We start from the raw sequence: 17,506 nt of genomic DNA, 5'->3' as shown, positions 1-17,506 counted from the left end.
AATGGAATATTACTCAGCCATTAAAAATAATTCATTTGAATCAGTTCTAATGAGATGGATGAAACTGGAGCCCATTATACAGAGTGAAGTAAGCCAGAAAGATAAAGACCAATACAGTATACTAACGCATATATATGGAATTTAGAAAGATGGTAACGATAACCCTATATACAAGACAGAAAAAGAGACACAGATGTATAGAACAAACTTTTGGACTCTATGGGAGAAGGCGAGGGTGGGATGATCTGAGAGAATAGCATTGAAACATATATATTACCAAGTGAAACAGATCTCCAGTCCAGGTTGGATGCATGAGACAAGTGCTCGGGACTGGTGCACTGGGATGACCCAGAGGGATAGGATGGGGAGGGAGGTGGGAGGGGGGTTCAGGATGGGGAACACATGTAAATCCATGGCTGATTGATGTCAATGTATGGCAAAAACCACTATAATATTGTAAAGTAATTAGCCTCCAACTAATAAAAATAAATGAAAAAAAAAAAGAAATGAGCCTCACTTTGGAAACATGTTGGCTTTATGGGAAGATATCATTCTAATAGCCAACATTTGTATTTGTAGGGCCATAACCCTGCCTAATGGAATATGGGGGATCTACCTTTTCTTTCTTAGAGGCAGGTCCTGGGTGGAGTCCCACCCGTCCTCCTCTGCTTGGTCCCTACAGGCAGTCATTTCAGGATGACACTAGGAAGGCCAGGGGCTCAGCCAGTTCCAATTGTTCATTTAATGAAAACGTGCTTGCCTCACTCTAACCAGATTTGACTTGTCTTAGAGTAAAATCTTTAACATAAAGTTAGATGTGTTTTTAAACTAAAAAATAAAAACAGTAACAACTACCAAAACCTCCTTCTGTTCTGTACCATAATTTTGTCTAACTGGGTCAATGCGTTAATCTGAAACACAGCCCAGAAGCTGGCATAGAATAGGCATTTAATAAATACTTGAATCATTGCATCTTTAGATCATAATAGACATTAGCTTCTCTGGCACTGAAGTATGAGGTAAACTGATTTTTTGTGTGTTTCGTAAAACAGGTAGATATCACATTTGTGTTGTTTAAATATCGAACAGTCCCTGACATATCCTTTTAACCGTTTCAGGGTGGATTCATGCTGTGCTCACTTCTCAGGACTGTATGGCTTTTGGGGGGAACTTTCTGCACAACCTTAACATTGGCATGCAGCTCAGGTTTGTGTTATCAGCTCTTGAAGGATCTTTTCATTCTTTCTTGAATAGGACTTGAAAGTTAAAGATAAACAATTTCAGCAACACATTTGATTGTGATATCATGGAGATAGGCTCTGAGAAATTATTTGAAACTTTTGACAAAAACATTGCCTTAAAATTTTGACAGGAGGACACCTTGATGAATCTAAAACAAAAAGAATCATTTATTCAAGTTGAGACTAAATATCTCCCCACATTTCAGAATTTTATAGAGATGGATAGGCTCTCCTTTGGCTCTTTTTCCAGTGAGAGAATTGAACTAAATCAGGTCAGACTCAGGTGTAACATATGGGGCTGGGACAGAACAATTCGAAGTTAGGAAACACCTGTTTCAATTTTGCTGTGGTGGAGGATTACCAACTATTTCCCCTTCTGCATGACAATCTGACTTTTGGGCAAAAACTTCCTCTGGTAGCCTAATAAGAATGTTATTAGGCAACATTGCTTATGGTAAAATGATTCCTCATTGATAAACTGTGCAAGGACTGGGAGAACTGGAAATACCTGGTAGGGAGCCATGTCTTTTGACTTTCCTGACTTGTAACTTGGCATGCCCATGGGGAACCCTGGAAGCCATGCATCAGTGGAGTTATTACAAGAGATTCTGGTTCTTACGGGGCATGAAGCTTTAAGCCAAACTCTCGCACTTGCCAAGTGAATCTTGAGCTGTGTCCCTGGAGAAAGACGGCTCCTGGCTATATGGACTGCTGCAAGGACTCTTGGAAAAAACTCACCCTGTGGTTTCTGCCGTCTCACCTTGACCCCTCCCAAGTGTGGTCCTGAGCTGGAATGCTTAGTGGGACCTAAAGAAAACTCCACGAGTGGATGTTGGGGTGCTGTCCAATACAGGGAGCTGGTTTCTAAACACATTGTATTTATTACAGTGGAACCCTTGTAAAATTCCTTCTGTTAAAGCTAGGCTACAGATCCCTAGGGGTGATCTTTTTGAAGCCCAGTGTAAATTCTTCAGTATACTGTCAGGTCTGATAAGGGCAGACCTGAGTCAAATCACGACTCAGTCCTACCCACGTGTGTGGTGTTGAGCAATGTGTAGGACCCCATTGGTCTTCTGTTTCATGGGCTGCCTTATTTCAGTTAAGTTGGTTGCCTCCATTTAACTTTGGAAATGCTAATGTTGAATTTCTTCAACTTTTATTTTAGGTGTTATGAGATGGAAAAAAGACTTAAAACACCAGATCTTTTCAAATTCCCTTTCTTTGAAGCCATATGTTGGTTTGTAGCCAAAAACTTGCTGGAAACCCTAAAAGGTAATAATTTGAACATTTTGTTGTTTCATGTGATGCATGATATTTATAAATTCACTTAAAGTCACTGATAGAGAGGTCCTTTTAAAAATATGATGGCTAGTGTCCCTATTTTGTTTTTTATATGCATGATTTCCCCGTATTCAGAAGCTTTTTAACAAATTAGGAGATCTCTAGTCCATAGTTGTAAAAATACATGAACTGCTGCATTGGAACCACACAGGTAGTACTGAAAAGTGTTCTTTCTCCTGGGACTCTAGTCACCTGCACAGATTATCAGGCATGTGAAAGTGCCTCCCTAGCAAAAAACGTAGTTGAAGCCAAAGACTGTTACTTAATATTTGTCCCCAAGCATTTGCTTTAAAAAAATTCAAGGGAATAATTCTCTTGTCCTGAGAGAATCAGGTGGTGCCTGTGCTGTTACTGTTGTGATTGTTACGTGGTCAGTATAAGGCACCTGTTAGTGCAAACCAGCTAGTGTCAGGCTGTGCATCTGTGGCTGAAGAAGAATGGTTTTGGGGGGGGCGGGTGGGTGGGGGAATATCCCTTTAAATGTGAAAGCTACATTTTTATGTGGCTTTTCAGATTTTAGTGTTTTAGTATTGGTTTAATGATTTTTGAGCAGTCAAGTTGGAGACTCAGTGTCACTTCTAACTTTTATCTATTTTGCTTTACCCTTGTGCCCATGAGAATACAGTCGATCTAGTTTTTGTGTTGTCTTACATTTCTAGTAAGTTTGGAAATAGAGCTACTATTATAATTAACTTCCACAGAATAAGAGATATAAACAGATTAAACAGCAAAGTCTATTCTAAACATTGGGGGTTTTCTCATTTAAAAGTTGCACAAGAAGAAAGGGTAGAATGAAAAGAAGCAAATCAATGACTGTTTTCCCAGGATAGCATGCCCAGAATTAAATGATGGAACTCATTCATGGTTTCTTTCCTGAGAAGGGGTGAGGGGGGCTCACTTTCTTTGGAAGGAACAAGTAGTAAGAACCCCATCTCACACCGTGTAGCACTGTGTGGAGGTGGGTGTCTTGAGAGTGGTGCTGCTGTGTGAGATGGAGGTAGTAGTTAGTTTTTAGTGTAGTTCAGTTTCTTTTTCTTTCTCATCTTGTCAATTGATTGTTTCTTATTTCACTTTTTTCCCTCTCTATTAACTTGTTTGATATTTGGTGGTTACTCAAAACCTAAAGTTAAACACTTTGCCACGGAACCTAACTCCTTTCCCCCTTAACTTCATTCCCACAGAATTGAGAGAGGATGGTTTCCAGCCTCAGACTTACCTAGTACAGGGAGTGAAAGCACTGCATACTGCTTTAAAATTATGGATGAAAAAAGAAGTAAGTAGTTGTCTTTGGTGAAATAACTTAATTTTTATATGGCAAGGTCAGGAAAGTGAAAAGTGTGAAATTGTTAGTCTTTCAGTCGTGTCCACGGCCCTTTGCAACCCCATGGACTATAGCCCCTCCAGGCTCCTCTGTCCATGGAATCCTCCAGGCAGGAATACTGGAGTGGGTAGCCATTCCCTGTCTTCCCAACCCAGGGATTGAATCTGGGTCTCCTGTGCTGCAGGCAAATTCTTTACCATCTGAGCCATCAGGGAAACTGTTAATTTTCATATGGCAAGGTCAGGAAAACAGAGCCCTTATGCTGTTTTGTCAATGAGTGGGAGTGGTAGAAGGAATAGGAATCATGCTTTAACTGAGAAGTACAACCTGTGTTTTATTAGTATATACAGATGTGCTGGGTTTTGTTTATATTTATGAGAATGAAGTACCTAGTATTTCTTTAATCTTGAAAAGAAAGTAAATTTGAGAGTATCTGGGATATTGACTAAGAAATTAACATGTAGATATAGAATAATAATTATAACTTTGTGCTCACATAGTGTGCTAACCACTGTGTTTAGTCTTTATATCTGTAAATGCATTTACTAACTCATTTACTCTTCAGAGCAACTAAATGAGTCTGGGGTGCTTTTGTTGTCCCCATTTTACATATGGAGAAGTTGAGATTCAGAGTTTAAGTGCTTGCCCAAGACAACTGGTGGAGCTAAGACGAAAGCTTGGTCTCTGTGTTTGCAAAGTCTATGCTGTTATCCCTCTGCTGGTCTTATGTAAGAACAAAGGAAAAGAGATGTCCAGGCTCAAGCAGGAGCTGTCCATTTTCTCTGAACTGTAGTCTAGTTTGCATGTGAATCCTGCCACCTCTAAGAGGTCATCTCAGATCTCTCCATTTGGAATTCATAGGTCCTTTCATTATATGTCCATAGCATGTCTCTTGTGCCAGTGGACTTAAAAGTAATGTGTCCATTTCCTATTGTCTACATTTATGAGCTCTTAAAAAACAGGGACTTTCTCATCTTTATTTCCTTCCTGTAACTTTACACACAGTGCTTTAATAAGTGATAAATATTTTATCTGATGAAAATACATTTCCCTACTAATTTCTCGAATGTGCACTTGAAATAAAAATCCTGCTCTTAAAAGATACTTGCTGTGTGCTTGTGTTCAGTCGCTCAGTTGTGTCTGACTCTTTGTGACCCCATGGATTGTCACACCAGGCTCCTCTGTCCATGGAATATTCCAGGCAGGAATACTGGACTGGGTTGCCATTTCCTACTCCAGGGGATCTTCCCGACCCAGGGATTAAACCTGCATCACCTGCATTGACTGGCGGATTCTTTACTACTGAGCCACCTAAAAGATACTGGAAAGTGTTAGTCTGTCAGTTGAGTCCGACTCTGCGACCCCATGGACTGTAGCCTGCCAGGCTCCTCTGTCCATGGGATTGTCCAGGCAGCCGTACTGGAGTAGGTTGCCATTACCTTCTCGGGGATCTTCCCCATCCAGGGATCAAACCTGCGTCTCTTGCATTGCCTGCAGGTTCTTTACTCTCTGAGGGTAATAGATTACCCTCCCAATAATTTTATGCTTCCTTTCTTTTTTTTTTTTTATCATTGCTGTATACCCATTAGAGCAGGGGCACTGTGGAAGCATATAGGAAAATAAAAATCAGCATCAGAGATGTCATCATCTAAATGACAAATAAAGGCAAAAACAGATTGCAAAAGTATATCGTATATAACAAGGTAAAAACAAAGGGTATCTTGTAAAAACTGTGTAATTCCTTTCCTTCTGAAAGCTTTAGACAAGTTGTTCTCAAGCTTGTGTGTTTATCAAAATTGCCTATAGAGATTTTTAGAAATAACCTTTTTTCCAGAGAGATTTTGGTATAATAGATCTGTAGTAGGCTATGAACCTTTGTCTGTAACAAACTTGTGGGTGATTTTGACGCACAGTGAGGACAGAGGAGCCTGGCGTGCCGCAGTCCACGGGGTTGAAAAGAGTCGGACATGACCAAGCAACTGAACAACAACAAAGTTCATCAATAATAGATACTGTTAATTCATTACATCTGAAGTACACTTTTAAAAGCATGATGTTTGTAGTTAATTGTTAACCTTGCTCTAAACTGAGAGGCAGCTTAGTAGCCTAGTGGTTCAGGGTGTGGACTCCAGAGTCAGAGGCTTGGATTCAAGTCTCAGCTGTGCTGCTGATAAAGCGCGAACCTGTACAATGAGAGTCCTAGTAGAACCTCTTGTCTAGTGTTGAAGTGATTTATGAGTTAACATCTGTAACGTACTCAGCTGTATCTTGCCTGGCACATTTGCTGTTGTTCAGTCGCTCAGTTATTTTCTTGTTGTTGTTATTTAATTTGTTGTTGCTCAGCCTGGCACATAGTTCGCACTTAGTGTTACTGTTATTGTTAGTTTGTTTTAATAAATTATGCTAAAACCAGGGAGAGGATATAAAGCAGGAGTAGCAATAAGTATGTTAAGGGCATCTAAAGGTCAAATGTTATTAGATTTGGTTGTTGTTTAGTCGCTAAGTTGTGTTCAGTTCAACCCCATGGACTGTAGCCCACCAGGCTCCTCTGTCCATGGGATTTCCCAGGCAAGAAAACTGAAGTGGGTTGCCATTTCCTTCTCCAGGGGATCTTCCTGACCCAAGGATTGAACCTGCATCGCAGGTGCATTCTTTACCACTGAGCCACCTGGGAAGCCTGTTCTTAGATAAACAGATTAATATTTGGAATTAGACATAATAAAATAATGATAGCAGTTTGCACTTCAGTAGATATGGTAACTCGCCAATTAATTCCTCTTTCCTATTGATGGAATCTTTTTCCTGTTTTACTTTTGAAAAGCAAAAAAAAAAAAAAAGACTTTATGAATTAGACTTACCATGAGAAGCTAGGATTATTTTAGTGCCTGTGTTTCCCCTTACAAATCCTTTTGTATTATAAATTAAATTTAAGGCTTAGTTTCTTTACTAATTATAGTAGTATTTAGAATTACAGTAGGCTTTTAGTCCATATTGAGCAAAATTCACAGAAAGACAAGTCCATGTTTAACTCAAAGTAAAAGGATTTCATAAGTTAATAAGGATCTCCTTAGAAGATATGAAACCAGCTCCATGAGTTCTGAGACCTGGCTTCTTGGTATTTGACTGTGTCTATGAAATCTAGAGAATCTAAAAATCGATTAGTTTTTACATCTTAAAATGTAAATAACTTTGGTTGTCTTATCTTTGTTAATCCAAATACAGCTTGTATCTGAACATGCCTTTGAAATTCCAGACAATGTTAGACCTGGACATCTTATTAAAGAACTTTCTAAAGTAATTCGAGCAATAGAGGTAAGAGTAGAAACTATCATCTAAATGCTTGGTTCCTATCTACTTTGAGAGGCAGTTGGATCTACCACCATACTACAAATATTGGAAAGCCTCGACATTCTTGAAAGAAGTTTCAGGGTTTCAAAGCCCTACAGAGAAATCTGGAATGTTTTATCATAATGAAGTAATAAGGATGTAGTTACCGAGTTACTTCAGGTTCTTCAGGTTACTCCCAAAATGAAAAAATACAGAATAGACAAAACTTTCAGATGTCATTCATTTCTGCAATGCAAAGATGAATACATGTTAAGATGAGTAAGAACCGGTGAAGCTGGATTGGAAAGAGGGTTGGGGCAAGGAGACCCACTCAACTGAAAATATTATGACAACTGGGTTAGGTATATGCCCTTTGATAAAAGCCCATGAAGTGGGAGATTAGGTATTTTATTAATTAGAAGATATTCTAGGTGTTAAAGATAGGGGATTTTAATTAAAGTAATTCTTCAGGAAGGTGGTTCTATTTTAGTGTCCAGCTTGAACTGAAAGGAAGTTAAGTGGAGGAATGGATGCTGATGATTTAACGGCTCAGATCAGGGCTGTATTTGGGAAACAAAAAAGAGGTATTAAAATGTTGGGTTTAATATCCTTGGATAGAGTATTTCATATAATTCTCAACATGTTCAGATATAGTAGGAGATTATTTTATGTTTTTGAAGAGCTGCATATAAATGAATTTTTAAAGTAAAAAGTCATATATTTAATTTTAATATATGTAAATGTATAGGTATATAAATATCATATATAACAACAACAACCAAAACTAGGAATACACTCAATAAGAAAGTGTAGGTCTATATGAAAAACTATAAATCTTTACTAAGAGAAATAAAACTCTAGTTTAATAAATGGGAGTGTCATTTCTAGAGTATGTCAATTCCAAATTAGTATTACAAATTGAAAATGGTAAAATATTCTTGGAAGAATAATTAGACAAAAATAGTCACCAAAGTGGTTTGTTTTTTTTTTTTTAATTGGAGGGTAGGGAGTACAGAAGGCAGCAAAATGGCTGTAGAAAAATGTACAAAGAAAATATAAACAGGAATTTCACTAAAGAAGAGATGGAAATGGCCAATTCAATAAAAATATGAAAAATATTTTCAATATGTGAAAAAGTATTCAACCACATATTACCACATAATTTATGATTTCAAATGATGGTTTATCACATTGGCAAAGATAAAATTCTATATTTTTGCTCTGCTGATAGGAAGTATAAATTAGTTTATGATTTCTAACTGGCATATACCTGACTTAGCATTACTTTAATAAAGTAAATGAGACAATTCCAGTTACACTTGATATATGACTATACCCACTTACCACTATCACCTCTTGGAACCAAAATGATAGTAAAAGAATGAAAACAATATCTATCCCTAAGTATTAGGTCAGTAAATTATGCTATATCTCTACAGTAGAATATGACACAGCCTTTAAAATTATGTTGAAAATCAAGGATATATGTTCACAGTATTTTAGGTGGGAGAGAGAAGGGGAAAAGATCTCAGCAGAACTGTTCAAGTTTTATAATTTGGTGTTTTTTGTTTATATGATTAAAAGGAATGTTTTTTGTTTTCTAAAATATTTTTATAGATGATTACTTAGTCATCTATGTTTGTGGCCTTGTCATAAAAATACCCCAAATTTTGTTCTTAAAGGAGGAAAACGGCAAACCAGTTAAATCTCAGGGAATCCCTTCTGTGTGTCCAGTTTCACGGTCCTCAAGTGAAGCAGCTTCCCCATACCATTCCCGACGAAGGATGCGAAAACTTCGAGACCACAATGTCCGAACCCCTTCCAACCTCGACATCCTGGAGCTCCACACGAGGGAGGTGCTCAGAAGACTGGAGATGTGTCCCTGGGAAGAGGCAAGCTTCTGTTCCATGGTCACATGAGAGACTCAGTCGTTTCTGAAGTGCCTTCAGAAGGAAGATAGAAAGAGAACAGGCTGGCCATTCTTGTTGTCTGATCTTTGCTTAGCACCCTAGGGGTCAGCAGCACTTCTGCTCGTGATGGGGACTTGCTTCCGTGTAGAAGTAGGATGAACAGGTCCCATCGGTTTGCTGACCTGTATATGGAGTGTTTACTGAGTGCCAGGTTCTCTTCTAGGCTCTGGGAAGCTACCAGAGTGGGCAGAACTCAGGGCCCTGCCCTCATGTAGCTTCCATCCAAGCTCAAGTTGGAAGGATCGAAGTCAGAGACAGGTATTAAAGTCATGTAATTTCAGATAAAAAGGTCGTAAAGGAAGAGAGCAGTGGAATAAAGGGGCTGGGGTGGCTGGTTGCTTCTGCTGAGGTGGTCGGAGAACCTCTCAGGTGGGTGCATTTGACAGGAACTTACATAGCAGAAGACGTCAGGTGGATATACAGACTTGAGGAGGAGTATTGAAGGCAGAGGAAAGTGCAGGTGCTGTAGGCCTTTCCCTGGCCCAGCAGCAGCAGCATGCATCACTATTAGTCTGGGAGACTGTTAAACTCATTACAGTTTGAGAAATGCTGGCCTAACAGAGTCATGAGCTCAGCGTGGGGCCTTTGTAAAACATGCCACTGACCTGTGGTGAGATCCATGTCATCCATGATTGTACATCTTAAGGAGAGGACAGTTTAAAATGAGTAAAGATAGCAGTATCTCTGAATTAACATATTTACAGAAGTTATATAGAAATTAAAGCTTCCTTAAATAGTTTAAATTTTATATAATTATATTTCTACTGTTTTAAGCTTTTGTTGTTCTAAACCTCCTTCAACCCATAGCCGTCTGGGAGAAGCTTCAGGTTATTATAAGAAGCTCTATGTATTATTAAAGAAAAATATTAAAGGAAATATTCTTTATGTTTTAAAAACCAGCTACCGTTGTGCCTTTATGTCACTCGGTGGCCTTTGTTCCTGGCGATAGCAGGGTGGTGACCCGTAAATTGCTGAGAGTACCTGGTGGGAGGACTAGAGATTAGGTCAGAAATAGGGGGACCGGCAAGGACCCAGCAGTTAGGGAGAAACAAGGGAAAGCGAATTCAAAGTACATGACGGCAGTACGTCTCCAGTTTTTCAGCTTTCTACAAGAGTGAAATGTCTGAATTCACGTGAGGCAGATTTTATATTCTGCTTTGTAGAGTGTGTTTTACTGTTACTGGCCCTACAGAAAGATGAACCACATTCATTCTGGTTTTAGGAACCATTTAGTTTCCATGTTGCAGCACTGCAAATGCCCTAGCCTTGGAGGCTGCCCAGCACTCTTAGGATGTGGGGCAGTGGGGCCGGGGGCAGGGGGAGGTGGTGGTATACTATCCTGCTCCTTTACTTGTCAAGCAGGTATATTTGAGGGTGGAGGTTAAGTAAGTTCTGTTTTTATACTTTAAGGACATCTTGAGCTCAAAACTGAACGGAAAATTCAACAAACATCTCCAGCCATCTTCCACAGTACCTGAATGGAGAGCGAAAGATAATGATCTTCGATTGCTGCTGACAAATGGAAGGATAATTAAGTACGTGAAGTAGATCAAAGTATCAGAGCATTTAGTTTTCTGTGGATTCGCTCTGTCCATTTTATTCCGGGTCCAGACCATTGCACACCTGCCTGAAATATGGGGAAACTGTCTCAGTTCTCAGTTTGCTCTGCAAAGTAAGGAGGGTGTGATACTGTTTGGCTGCACAGTTGCACTATTTTCTGACTGATTATTTTTCCCTCTATATATAGGGATGAGAGACAACCCTTCACAGATCAGAGTCTTTATACAGCAGATAGTGAAAATGAAGAGGATAAGAGAAGGACAAAAAAGGCAAAAGTGAAGATGGAAGAGAGTTCAGGAATAGAGGGAGTGGAGAATGAAGAGTCTCAAAAACCACTTAACAGTATGTTTGTTTTAATGGTCATTTTAAAGGTCTGTTCATTATTAATATGCTAATAATATGACAGGTAACTCGCTCATTTTAAAGTGCTTAAATTAGTAGTAGGATTAAAATTTCTTACGTCCCTAATACTGTTTTGAGAAATCTGGAGCATTTCTGAGTCATCTCTCCATCAGGGAAATGCTGAATGTGACCTCCCAATGAGGGGTGGCAGCCGGGGAAGGTGGTATTAGTGACAAGGATGTCATCGGCCAGTGACACCCTCATCTAATGACAGTTTTTACAAGAGTCACATAAAAGCTCATGCATTTTATGGGCCTCTACTCCAAATTATGAAGCAGTTGCAAATGTAGTGCAGTTTCCAAGATAATTTTAGCTAATATACATACGGTTTTCAGAATTAGGAGACATATATAACTGGCTGATCTGAAGCTATTAGTAACTCAAGTATTATTTTATTTGATTGCATATTGACAAGAAGGCCTCTACTTGGTTGTTAATTGGTTACCATCAATGCAATGAATAGTAACACCTCCTCCTCCTTGAGATCTTCTTTGAATGAAGTCTTCATTTTCTCAACATTTTTCAGAGCCTCCATATACCCTTCTATCTTAAAAAGTAGTTAAACATTTTAGTACTTGATAAGTGAAAGTTCTAGATAATTAACATTATTTAATCCATGCCGAATACCTCAGTTCCTGCTAATTCCAGATAAGTATGTTATTGTTGTGACTCTACATTTGTTCACATGCCAGGGGAGAGGCAGCTGATCAATGGAAACTTTAACCAGCAGTTGCTACCTGAAAGTGCTGTGGGGAAAGAGAGGCAAGGGTGAAGCCTGGTCTATAAGCTTGTTGGATTCACTGTCTACTTGAATGTGTCTTAGGCCCAGGAGAGTTTTTTTGTTTTGTTTTCTGTTGAGACAAATAAAGCACAACAGAAAGTGAAAAGCATCATAGCTAATTTCAGTGTTGAGATTTTTTCTGGGAAGAAATATATAATAGTCAATAATATATAATGCAAGGGTTGTAAACCATATTCAATAAATACCACAGAAGTTTTAAGAATACACTTCAATCTGTATCTTGGTTAATTAAGGAAAAAGTCCTTGGGGGAAGAATGAAATGAAGACAATGAAAGCAGTGAGAAAGGAGTTGGACAGCCTTTGGATGGCACTTTGTTCCAATTCTGATGGCTCTTTTTCTCTGATCATTTTCCTTCTCAGGGTTTTTAACAAGTGTGAAATCAGAACTCAGGAATCGATCATCTGAATATTCTGATATTTCTGATTCAGAAGACTCTGGACCTGATTGCACTGCACTGGTACGCCTGGGACCCTGTAACTTAGAGTTATGTGATGGAAAGATGAACACCCACTTTCCTTTATGTGGGAGGAAAGTGGATGACAGCTTTCCCAAAGCCTGTCTGTCTGACCTTTGTGGCACAGAGCCTTCTCTGCAGTGGGAATTACACACACACCCTGTCATGTGACTACTTACATCTGATCAACACAGCTTCTGTCTGATTTTGGAAAGGGTAGAGGGAGATCCAGCTCTCAGGTTTCTCATGTTTCCTCATAGGTTATGTTTCGTTTTGCGTTAGAGAAAGCCTGTACTGTGTGGGTTTTTTTTAAACTAAGGAATTATGTTACTGCAGTAACTAGAGATTTCCACTTTTTCATATGAAATACAGAAATAATTCCATGATAATTAAGTTCTTACTTTCCCTTTAGATGGATAAAGTGTTTTTGGTTAGTTTGTACAAACTTGTTCCGATTTCTTATATAGATTTCCCTCCATTTAATTATCTCAGAAAAATAATTTTACCACTGAAGAGTCTGAAAGTTCAGGTGATGAAAAGAAACAGGAGATAACATCAAACTTTAAGGAAGAATCTAATGTGATGAGGAACTTCCTTCAAAAGAGCCAGAAGCCATCTCGAAGCGAAATTCCAGTTAAAAGGTAGGCATGCTGATGATGATGGTCTTATTACAATGTGATATAAATGATAGGAAAACATTTGTTATTTTTTGTTTGTTTTGTTTGGGGGTTTTTGTTGTGTGTGTGTGTGTTTTGGTTTTAAATTTTACCAAATATTTCCTTTGAGTAAGAAAGTTCTTGTCTTTTCTGCTGATCTGCCCTTCAGGGAATGTCCTACCTCGACGAGCACAGAGGAAGAAGCTATTCAGGGCATGCTGTCTATGGCAGGGTTGCACTATTCCACGTGTTTACAAAGGCAGATACAAAGCACAGACTGCGGTGGTGAAAGACCCTCTCTCCAGGACCCCAGCAGCTGCCACAGCAGTAACCATGAGGTCAGGCAGTTGTATCGCTGTGATAAGCCAGTGGAAAGTGGTAAGAAACATAAATTGTAAGTCTCTGAAAAACAACACAGAACCCTCACCGTAATAGCCCTGTAATCCTAGTTTGAGGTTAGAGATTATGAACAAGAAATGTTTATTAAACATCTTCAGTTGGGGATGGTGTTAGACATATTGGCTATATATATATACATATATATATATATATATGTATAAAATGTTGACAAATGTTAGATGCAAATAGAATAACTTAAAATGTAAATTAAAGGATTAAGAAGTTGTGTTCTCTGACTTGCAAGACAGTATTGTTTCCCTTTTATAAGCTGATCAGAATGGAAGGAATGTTTGTGTCTTAATTGATGTGCTAAATTTGAACAATCCACTCTTTTTCCTTTTATGGAAGGGAACTGTTTCTGCTTGGGGGTATTCTCTCCTACTTGAAAAGGAGGCTTTGGGAAAGAGAGAAGACTCAGTGGCAATATCAGTGGTGCCGCATAGTGGTCTCTTCTGTCTGCCTTTAGGGAGAAATTTTGTTTCCCTAAAAATCTGAGGAGGATTAGGGAAAAGATGGTACTACATTAAAACTGAAGTCTCCTGTAGGAATTATGTTAATTCCCACCTAGCTGTGTCAGCTATGTGCCAGGAGTTTGGCATTCATTTCACTTAATTCTTGAAACGACACATGGGGTGTGTGTAATGTAGCTTTAATAGGTAAGGAAAAAAAGATTTAGTGGAGTTAACTTGCCCAGACTTACATGGCTACTCGGTGACTGGAATTTGAACCCAAGACTAGATCATGTGATTTCAAAATCTTTGCTTATTGTATAAGAGGAAACTCAGGTTTAAAGAGGTTATATAACTTGCCTAAAGCTGCATTGGTAATAAAAAGTCTCAAGTTCAAATCTGGATTTTTCTGTCTTTCCACTTACCATTCTGTCTTCCTATAATCTCTTTGGCCCCTTGAAAAGAAAGCTTCTCTGGAAATGCTGCCAGATCCAGGCAAACATATGCCTTTATTCTGTATGGGAAAATATACTATTTTTAGAGAAACTGTATTGCACTTGGTTTTACATCTACAACAGATGGCCACAGAATTTGATCTAGGTCCTCCAGCATCTGGCCCAAAACCTGCCATAGAAAGAAAGACAGACAGTCTTTGAGAGAATTGAAATAATTAACATGTTGGATTGCAAGCTGGTGACTGTTTTGTTTTTGAGAGGGAAAGGAGTATGGTGAAAGTATATGAATAAAGAGTTAGCATGCTCATTTTTTAAATAAAATGTCAACATAAATTTACTTTCAGTTTTAAGCAGCAGGCTAACTTTGTTCTTTAAGATCCAGTTTGTGAGAAGATTTTTAATTAAAATTTCTCTTTAGGATATCATGTCAAGACTGAAGATCAAGACTTGAGGAGTTCTTCCTGGATTAAACAGTTTGATACAACGTCCAGATTTAATCTTCAGGTATATTCAAGGTTTGAAATATTGAAATAGGACTGTCATTAGCTCTGTTTTTGCTTTTGTTTTTAAAACTGCAATCAGTAATCAACCCCCAGATATAGAAAGCTTAACAATTATCATTAAATGTACATTTGAACAGCTGCCCATTTTTAGGGATTCTGACTAACCAATGAAAGGCTTATGGATAGAATGTTATCTGGAAAAAAGCAACTTATTTAAGAAAGCAGTTAAAAACTCCTGGCTGCCAACACCTTTAGGTTATGTCTGGCTAGAATGAAACATGAAAGGAAAAAAGTACCACAATACCACAAGGATCCTTTTAATCTCTGCTGTTGTTTATTGAGCATTTTTAGATACCAAATTTCTTTGAGAATTTGATGACAGTTACAGGAAAATGTTTTCTTTCCAAAAAATGTTCTCCATAAATATGACTTGTGCTTACATTTTTCTCACGTTTGTGCCCCACCCTCACCCCAGACCATTCGTTAACTCCAGATTAAGAGTCACTGCTCCAAGAGAAGACACTTGATGTCTTAGGATTCTCGTGTATGAATGCTTATACCAAACAAAATGAACCCCCAAAATACCTTTTTTAAAAAAACGTTGCCAGTAGCACCAAAAAAGGAAGACTATATGACCTTTTTTGGAGGAGGAAATGGCAACCCACTCCAGTATTCTTGCTTGGAGAATCCCAGGGACAGAGGAGTCTGGTGGGCTGCCGTCTATGGGGTCACACAGAGTCGGACATGACTGAATCGACTTAGCAGTAGCAGCAGCAGTAGCATGACCTTTTTGCTGCAGACCTTGGAAAATGACAACCAAAGAAAGAATCAAAACTCTTAGGTGGCACAGTGGAGTCTCCAAGCCTCCCAACCCCATTTGCTCTCTGAATAACAGAAATATGGGTGGTTTTGATGTTCTTCATTTGGCTTATCTATATTTTCTAAATACTTGTCAATTACTTTTATAAAAAGAGAAAGAACCAAGTTATTTTTTAAAGGCAAGTACAAGTTCTTTTAATGGGAGGATATGCTCCAGAGACAAAGGTCAGGTAAGAAATTCCTTAACTATTAAGAATTCGCTTATTAATGTATGATTTTATAGTGCCTCACTGGTTATAAAATTTATAACTCAGCATTATAGGATTTAGTATTAAAAGGTAAGCTGTTATTTAAATCTAGCTGTTGCTTTTATAATTGTGTTTGAAAATAAAGAAGTAGAAGACAAATGATTAGCAAGATCACCTTAGAGAAAATAGAATTTCTGTTTCTTGTAATCTAGAGTGGTATTAGAAAAGTGTGTTAAATTGAAAAGCTGTTTCTTCATGCTCAAGCGTATTTGTAAGACTGTTTTAAAGCAAGTCTGTGTTTAATGCTGTTTTTAAAACTTCACCATTACACAATCAGAAATTCACTTTAATACACACACACAAACACACACTTAAAACTAGTTTCATGAAACAGTACAGCTACAGTATGCTCCTTCCAAGTTTATGGAAAGTTCTTTTCCTTTTCTCTTTTTAATTCTGGTTGGGACCCTCTCTGTTTTGATTTCAAGACCCACCAATCATCTATCTATCTATCTATAATGTTTTCTTCTTGACTTGAAGATGTCTCAACTTAAGTTACAAGGCATCTTCAAAACCTGAATCCTTCAGAGCTACTAGGTATTGGAATGAGATGACCATCAGGAGGGGTCATCTATGGCTACTTCATGTTAAGAAAACCCAAGTTCAGTAATCTGTTTCTTCTCTCTCTTAAATTGTTACTACTTATCTTAAAGAAACCCTAAAAATTTGGCCTTATTTCCTTCTTTCTTAGGATCTAAACAGAGGCCAGAAATGCATCAAAAAGGAAGTTTCATCAGAAATCAGTCAGAAAGTACAAAGTAGGAATTGTGTGGACAGCAGTGGCTCAAGCCTTCAGAATGCAAAGTATACGCAGAGTTCAAGCTTGATATCAGGGGCGTGCCAGCTAAGTAACGGCAGTATAAGCCCAGAAAGGCCTGTTGGTGAAACTTCCTTTTCAGTGCCCCTTCACCCCACCAAGAGACCTGCGTCAAATCCACCACCTATCAGCAACCAGGCAACAAAAGGTAACGTCACATGTGTGTAGGTTAAGTTAAATAGACATGTCTCTGCAGTCATTGCTCACAGCCTGCTGGGTATGGACACAGCACTGATAGCAGGTGCTCAGATTACTATGGGGACAGAGAAGAAGGTATCTCAGTCAACCCTGAGGAGCAGGAGGGGTTTCCTGGAGGGGGAGGTAGATCCTGGAAAGGCGGTAATGGGTTGGCCATGCTGAGGTGGGGGGGACAGTGTAGACAGCACTGAAGGCGAAGGAGACAGCGTGACCCGTAGGACAAAGGGAAGAAACAGCATGGGGTGAGGTAGGAAGCAGTTGCGTTGCTGAAGCACAGTTTGAAGCAGGATGGGTAAGAGCTGGTGCTGAAGAGATAGGCAGGGCTCAGACCGGGGGAGAGTCTTACAAGTCTTAGGAAGGAGGTTGGCCCTTATCTCGTGGGTGAGCTGGAACGGTTTTAAGCAGTGGACTTCCAGGCATGTGACTCGACCCATTCAAGACGCCTGAAAGCCTTTGCCTGCCGTGTTGTTCTGCTTTAAGCCT

The 17,506-nt window shown here is 38.8% G+C and overlaps 1 protein-coding gene across 1 annotated transcript in view; it reads left to right on the top strand.

Moving 5' to 3' along the window:
* The window catches only part of KDM7A (lysine demethylase 7A), a 75,231-nt gene that overhangs the window by 51,145 nt on the left and 6,580 nt on the right, over positions 1-17,506 (top strand). Inside the window, exons 8-19 of the mRNA XM_043463865.1 lie at positions 1,119-1,206; positions 2,407-2,513; positions 3,764-3,855; positions 7,126-7,215; positions 8,913-9,122; positions 10,611-10,735; positions 10,948-11,102; positions 12,325-12,422; positions 12,912-13,060; positions 13,245-13,453; positions 14,797-14,882; positions 16,700-16,973. Coding sequence (XP_043319800.1) covers positions 1,119-1,206; positions 2,407-2,513; positions 3,764-3,855; positions 7,126-7,215; positions 8,913-9,122; positions 10,611-10,735; positions 10,948-11,102; positions 12,325-12,422; positions 12,912-13,060; positions 13,245-13,453; positions 14,797-14,882; positions 16,700-16,973 — 1,683 coding nt within the window. The remainder of the gene's footprint in view (positions 1-1,118; positions 1,207-2,406; positions 2,514-3,763; positions 3,856-7,125; positions 7,216-8,912; positions 9,123-10,610; positions 10,736-10,947; positions 11,103-12,324; positions 12,423-12,911; positions 13,061-13,244; positions 13,454-14,796; positions 14,883-16,699; positions 16,974-17,506) is intronic.

Source organism: Cervus canadensis, chromosome 3 (assembly GCF_019320065.1).
Source record: "Cervus canadensis isolate Bull #8, Minnesota chromosome 3, ASM1932006v1, whole genome shotgun sequence".
In the NCBI taxonomy this organism is placed as follows: Eukaryota; Metazoa; Chordata; class Mammalia; order Artiodactyla; family Cervidae; genus Cervus; species Cervus canadensis.
The sequence above is the reverse complement of the archived record's forward strand: the minus strand, read 5'-3'. Positions and strand labels throughout refer to the sequence as shown.